The following is a 7,012-nucleotide window of genomic DNA, read 5'->3' on the forward strand; positions in this document are numbered from 1 at the left end:
ATGCAGAAATGATCTTCTTGATCATTGGGCCCACTATTGGTCTCATCCGCCAGAGCATGTCTTTGCACACAGGGGAAGTTGCCAACTGTGGCGTTCGAAAAGAGCCCCCGGTCGTTTCCCAGACTATTGACTTGTACACCACTACAGTGGTACCTCAGGTTAAGTACTTAATTCGTTCCAGAGGTCTGTACTTAACCTGAAACTGTTCTTAATCTGAAGCACCACTGTAGCTAATGGGGCCTCCTGCTGCCGCCGCGCAGCCAGAGCCCGATTTCTGTTCTTATCCTGAAGCAAAGTTCTTAACCTGAAGCACTATTTCTGGCTTAATGGAGTGTGTAACCTGAAACGTATGTAACCTGAGGTACCACTGTACTTTATTCTTCCACTGCCACCAATTTTGTGGGGGGAAACGCAGGGCTCCCCAGTGAAGTACTGAGTCTTAGGTAAAGTTCACAATGAGGATTAAAGTTTATTTCAAACACAAACAAGTTTTAAAATATACAGTGGTACCTCTGGTTGCGAACGGGATCCGTTCCAGAGCCCGGTTCACAACCTGAGCAGAATGCAACCCGTGTCTGCGTATGTGCGGGTCACAATTCGCTGCTTCTGCGCATGTGTGTGACATCATTTTGAGCATCTGCACATGTGCGAGCAGTGAATCTCGGAAGTAACCCTTTCCGGTACTTCTGGGTCGCCGCGGGACGCAACCTGAAAATGCTCAAACTGAAACAAATGCAACACGAGGTATGAGTGTATTCCAAACACTGTCACTCTATTCCCTCTCAGTCTTGTCCCTGTCTCTAACTCACTCTGACTCCTCTATCTTCCCCCCTCCCCCAAAGAGAGTCAACTGAATTAACTGTCAAAACCTCTGGGCTGAGCCTCAAAATCAGGTAGGCTCCACCTCCGGGCTTTCTTTTTGGTCAACCTATTAACCCTTTCTCTCCCCCAATACAAATGTATCCCCAAAGAATGGTCAAACGCCACACCAACTCACCAAGGTTTTGAGACCCATCAGTTACCCTCACCTGGTTTAGCCAGTCAATCAAAGCCATTCCCAGGGTGTGGCCACCGTCACATGCTGACAGCTTCTGGGAGCCGCAGGTGAGAGCTGAGTGTAAGGCGAGGACCAAGAAATGGACAAATTGCCCCAGAAGGAGCACAATATGCCCCCCACTAGAGGTTCTACCCCCTCCCCTAACACTCTATACACCCCTGCAGCAAGACAATACATAAAATACATAAAATAGATTCATTCAATTTTTCATCAGGGTGGGAAGAACCAGCCTGTATCCCTAATCAGGCCCAAGAAGCCCTCAAGCTGCACAGGTGATAAGGGGCCACAATTACCTGAGATGTCAGGTGATCAAATTTGGCCTACAGCAGGCAGGTGAGAAAATGACCTGGCTCCCAGGCCTGATCTGGACTCCTAGCCCTGTTATAAAGCAGGGGGTGCAAGGAGCATTAAGCTGAACACAAGGACATAAGTGCCCCACTCCCCACCATATTGACTGATGACATCTGGAAGTATAAATGTGTCTCGTGGCTGTAACATGTCGGGAGACAATGGATGAGTGTGCTTTTGGGGTGAAGTCAAGCTATTGGAAGGTTACAATGCCTGTTGTGGCTGTAGAGACCAATACAGGAAAGACATGTTTTGTTGCAGCTGGGGCAGATGCACCATGGCATTTTCTTCTCTCTGCAGACCTCCCAGCGGTTACAGTATTCTTCCTCTGGATCACTGCTGTGGTTACACGACCTGACTGTCTGTCTCCAAGTTAGGTAGGTGTGGTGTCGTCCCCCCCCCCCCATGATTGCTTGCTCCTTCGTACAAAAATAAAATGCAGAGTCTTTGCCTTCAACAGTTGAACTCACCAAAACCCGCTCTGGAAACTCATGGTTTATTCCCATTTTACAGACAGGAAAAACAAGGCCGGGACAATAAATGGGCCTCCAGCATTCAGCACTGTCAGAATAACCGGCACATCAGGGAGAAAGCTAGGGTTGAGCAGCTGTTTAATTGAAATACTTTGTTTTGAAATACTTTATTGTCACTTGTACAACTTGTATACTGTGAGATTACATGAGCACCCCCCACTCAGCTTTCTTAGTCTTAATTCCCCTTGTTTACTGACGCACACCCACCAAACCCGAAAGTCCGTTGCCCTGTTGTTATCTTTTCATTCAGCAGCCTAACAGCCCATGGATAGAAGCTGTTCTTTATCCTGTTGGTTCACAGACAGCCCATAATATCTTGTGCTGTATTCACCACACTCTGTAGGCACTTCCTATCAGTGATGTCAAACCAGCATACCACACCGTGATGCAGTATGAAAGGACACTTTCTATTCTTGACCGGTAGAAGGAGATCATCAAATGTTAATTGACATCATTCTTTGCAATACTCTGAGAAGATGGAGTCTCTGTTGGGCTTTCTTAACCACCTGGGTTGTATTGATTTTCCAAGTAAGGTCTTCACTGAGAAAAACTCCTAGGAATTTAAAGGAAGAGACTCTTAATGATAGCAGCTGCAAAATATTTTTTGTACCATTTGTACAATTTGTACCAAAATTTTGTACCATTTCATTTTCTTTAGTAATTTTTTTTTGGGGGGGTGGTATTTGTTGATGTTTTCATATGCTATTCACTGCTTTGGGGGCTTTTTGGCCAGAAAGCAGTACATAAATAAACTGTAACAACAACAATTTTAATTGCTGTTGTAACTGGTTTAACTGCTATCCTTTTATCATGCGGTTGTTTCATTGAGCATTTTAATTTTTAACTTGTAAACTGTAAACTAATCAGACGCCCTCCCTAGTGAGATATGCCTGCCTCCATTCTCAGGAGGAATTTGAAAACATTCCTGTTTATCCAAGTGCATTTGGTAGCTGAAGAATACCTCAAGATCATTGGCTAGAAGGATGCTTTTAACGGCAATTGCTTTTAATTTTAATCTTTTTTTAGAATGTTTACATCCGTTTTAGATTCTTTTCCCCAACTTTGTTTTTAAATTGTGTATCTGTTTGCTGCTTGGAAACCCATGAGAGTGTGTGGGGGGGGAGAGTATAAATTGGGAATGTCCCCTGCCTGAAACCCTGGAGAGCTGCTGCCAGTCAGTGTAGACAGTACATAACTAGATGGACCAGTTGTCCCACTCAGTATAAACAGCTTCCTGTATTCCCATGTAGCTCAAAATACAAACTGGAATGGTGCAAACAGAGCCTTGTTGTGCATGTACCGCTATCCATAATCTGAGTTTGGGAATCTCCTGACTTCCCAAAAGAGAGAGCAACATCTGGATAGGATTGCAAAGACACCCCCTCCCTCCCACCCTATCCATCTGGGGTGATGAGCATAGCAATGGGCATTGGGGAGGAGAACCCCCAATACTCCTCTCTGGTGTGCCCATGTGCCTGCACACCATTCTGAAGCCCGCAGCTGTGCATCACTGTGAGCACATCCTTATGATGCTGATGAAAAGCATTTGCACTGCTATTTTTTTGCAAGTGAGAGAGAAAGAGAAGGGTTTGCAATCTCTGGTGGTTTTTTCTCATGGGAAGCTAGAGCCTCTGAGCACCCATTGCGGTCCCCTGGCAAAGCATCCGGTCTGGAATATTCCCACATGAAGGCCAGGGAAAACGAAACAGCAGCTTCTCTTATTCCGACGCTGAATCGTCTTCTTTCTTTGGGGAAGGGGGAGGGGGCAGCAATGGCAACGAGGCAGTTCAGCGCCCAGGTGCACACTTTGTTGCCCAATGTAGAAACCTCCCCAAGCAGACCCCCCCCCGCCTCACTAATGGACAAGGGTCAGGATCCAGGAAGGCTTCCTTGCTAAAATGAATGTGAACTGTGTCCAAGAGTGCGCACCTATCTCAAAGCAGCTGGAAAGGGAGGTTTGTCCCATAAATTGCCATAGGAACATTGGTGGGGCTGCCTTGTCCCCCAGATCTCTAAGTAGCGCTGGGAGAGAGACTCCCTGTTGGATAGCTGCTGCCAGTCAGTGCCAACAGTACTAAGCTAGATGGACCAGCAGTTTGACTTGTTTGAAGGCAGTTTCCTAGCCTTTAATCCTATGGTGACTGTGGGATCTTGCTTCATTTTTAGGGGAAGCTGTAGCTCAGGGTCAGAACACCTGCCTTGCATAGAAACGGTCCTGGGGCTCAGTCCTGGGCATCCCCAGGTAGGGCCGGGAAGACTCCTCACCTGAAACCCAGTGCCAGTCACGGCTTACAAAATACTAGATAGACCAACCTGCCTGACTCACTGTAAGGCAGCTTCCTGCAACGGTAAAAGAGGCAAGATGGATAGGGGCATTTTCCCCCATAAAGGACCTGTCACCTGGGAGAAGAGGCTCTGATGGACGGCTGCCGCCCCTCCCAGCAAATCCTTTCGCTGGGGCTGATGTGCTGGCTGTCCCTGGCGAAGCAGGCAAGCAAAAACTTATCGCAAAATCCCAGACTGGCTCCGTCTACCCACTACTCGCTCAAACCCCGACGGGAGGGGCTGGCTCTGTCCCAGCGGGCGCGCAGCGAGAGGGCGGTGTCTCCTCAAGCCACCCCCCTCCTCCTCCTCCTATGCCCGCCCACCCCGCCGCTCTTTAATAGCTTCCCCTAGCCAGAGGACAGCTGTCGGAGGAGAAAGCCTCTGGTGCCAGCCGTCGGAAGACGAGACCCTTCGCGCCTGCTGTCCGGTCGATGGGCTGCCTGCGCCATGGAGAGCCACCAGCAGCCTCTCGACTACCCGCTGGCGGGGGACCAGTACGAGTATGAGGAGCCGTCGGGGGCCTGGAACGACAGCTTCCTGGAGCTGCAGTGTGCCTGGGAAGAGGCCGAGACGGACTGGGAGGTCTCCTTCTCGCTGCTGCCCGTCCTCTACATGCTGGTCTTCGTCCTGGGCCTGTCGGGGAACGGCCTGGTGATCTTCACCGTGTGGCGCGGCCCGCCGGCGAAGCGGCGCTCGGCGGACACGTACATCGGCAACCTGGCGCTCGCCGACCTCGCTTTCGTGGTGACGCTGCCCCTCTGGGCCGCCTACACGGCGCTGCGCTTCCACTGGCCCTTCGGCTCGGCGCTGTGCAAGCTGAGCAGCTACCTGGTGCTGCTCAACATGTTCGCATCCGCCTTCTGCCTGGGCTGCCTCAGCTTCGAGCGCTACCTGGCCATCGTGCACGCCCTGCCCCGCTCCGTCGGGCGGCCCGCCTCAGCGCGCCCGCGCACCTCCACGCTGCTCTCGCTGGTCGCCGTCTGGCTGCTGGCCGGGCTCTTAGCGCTGCCCGCGCTCTTGCTGCGCAACACGCGTATGCGCCTTCCACCCCACCAGACCGACGGCAACGCCTCTGCTGCTGATGCCGATGCCGCTGCTGCAGCTATGGCTGCTGAGGCCGCCGTCGAGTGCGACATGGATTTCAGCAGCGTGGCGTCCAGCCCGCGGGAAAAAGAATACTGGATGGCGGCGCTGAGCCTTTCCACGACGGCGCTGGGCTTCGTGCTGCCGCTGCTGCTCATGACGCTCTGCTACTGCTGCATCGGCGCCACCGTCAGCCGCCACTTCCAGCAGCACGTGCGCAAGGAGGAGGGCCGCCAGCGCCGCCGCCTGCTGCGCATCATCGTCACCCTGGTGGCCGTCTTCGCCGCCTGCTGGTTCCCTTTCCACCTGCTCAAGAACCTCTACGTGCTCTACTGGGTGGGGGTGCTGCACCTGCCCTGCTCCTGGCTCGAACTCATCCCTCGCCTGCACCCCTACGCCACCTGCCTGGCTTACATCAACAGCTGCCTCAACCCTTTCCTCTACGCCTTCTTCGACAGCCGCTTCCGCGCCCAGTGTCTCCTCCTGCTCGGCCTGCGCCGGGCCCTGCGCGCCCAGGCCGGCTCCGTCTCCTCCACCCTCAGCGGGCAGACCCAGAAGTCTGAGCTGCCCTCCTTGGGCACCAAGGTGTGAAGAAAGAGGCGAGGAGGAGGAGAGCGAGGCAGCCGCTCAGACGGCTACTCCGAGCTCTCCAGTCCCGTCTGATGGCGGCGGCAAGGGCGGCTTTCAGCTCCACGAGCCGGCAGGCAGCAAAGCGAGAAGCGCGCTTCTGGAAAAGGCGCCTGCGCGCAACCTGGGACTTCCGACGGCGAGGCGCCCCTCTCCAGCGATAGCACTTGGGCATCGCGTCTTTCTCGCCCGATGGGCTGGGGCGATTCAGGACACTGCCATGTCACCCCTTCCTCGTCTCTTTCTCTCTCCCTCCCCGCCCCCCGCTTCTTCTATGCCGGACACTGGCGCTTTGGTGCTATCCGAGTAGGTCGGACAGTTCTGCATCACCGCCAAGACCCAAGAATCCCCCCGGATTGGGCAGGTCCCTCTGGCGGGTGACTCCGCTTCTGACCTTTGTAATCAATAAATACTTTTTGTTGTTGTTTCCTCAGGAAAAAAAACCAAACTGGTTCTTTTTTTCTCCTTCTTGCCTAAAAACTTGCGCGTAGTGACCGAGAGTGACTGAGCTGCGCTTGACAAGGAATGAGTGAGCGCGAGTTTGTCGGACCGAAAGAGAAAGGTGCTGGTGGAAGGTCATTAAAACATACACACAGCAGCAACCCGAACCCATTTCAGACTAAGTGAAAAGGAAATATTTCAGTCCAAATAGCTTTGCGCCTTAGGGGATTTTTCAAACGAAAACCCGAATTTTCAAGCGTACGTAGTTTAATCCATCGCCTGCTATGTGTCCCTTTGATTACAGAGAGACCTCAAAATACTATTAATATTATTTGTTAAATTTGTATATCGCCCTTGCGTACCAAAGATCACAGGGCAGTTCACAACATCAAAATGCAAAATACAAAATGAAACAAAAACAAAACCATTTAAAAACAAAGAAATGAGCTAATCTCTTGGTCCTTGCTGGGCGGTGTGTGTGTGTGTGTGTGTGTGTGTGTGTCTGTCTGTCTGTCTGTCTCCAATAAAAACCCTCCCTCCCTAGCGATCCTGCTTTGGTCAAATTCAGAGCCCGCCGCGTCTGATTAAAACATTTTTT

General features: G+C 51.9%; 1 protein-coding gene across 1 annotated transcript; it reads left to right on the plus strand.

The window, feature by feature from the left end:
* The first annotated feature begins 4,585 nt into the window (after positions 1 to 4,585).
* On the plus strand, positions 4,586 to 6,421 carry LOC310833058 (apelin receptor-like). The gene has a single exon (XM_083715408.1). The coding sequence runs from the start codon at positions 4,711 to 4,713 to the stop codon at positions 5,935 to 5,937; it is 1,227 nt and encodes a 408-aa protein (XP_083571534.1). The 5' UTR covers positions 4,586 to 4,710; the 3' UTR covers positions 5,938 to 6,421.
* The last annotated feature ends 591 nt before the right edge of the window (positions 6,422 to 7,012 follow it).

This window comes from Podarcis gaigeae (assembly GCF_964106915.1).
Source record: "Podarcis gaigeae genome assembly, chromosome: 16".
NCBI classification, from domain to species: domain Eukaryota; kingdom Metazoa; phylum Chordata; class Lepidosauria; order Squamata; family Lacertidae; genus Podarcis; species Podarcis gaigeae.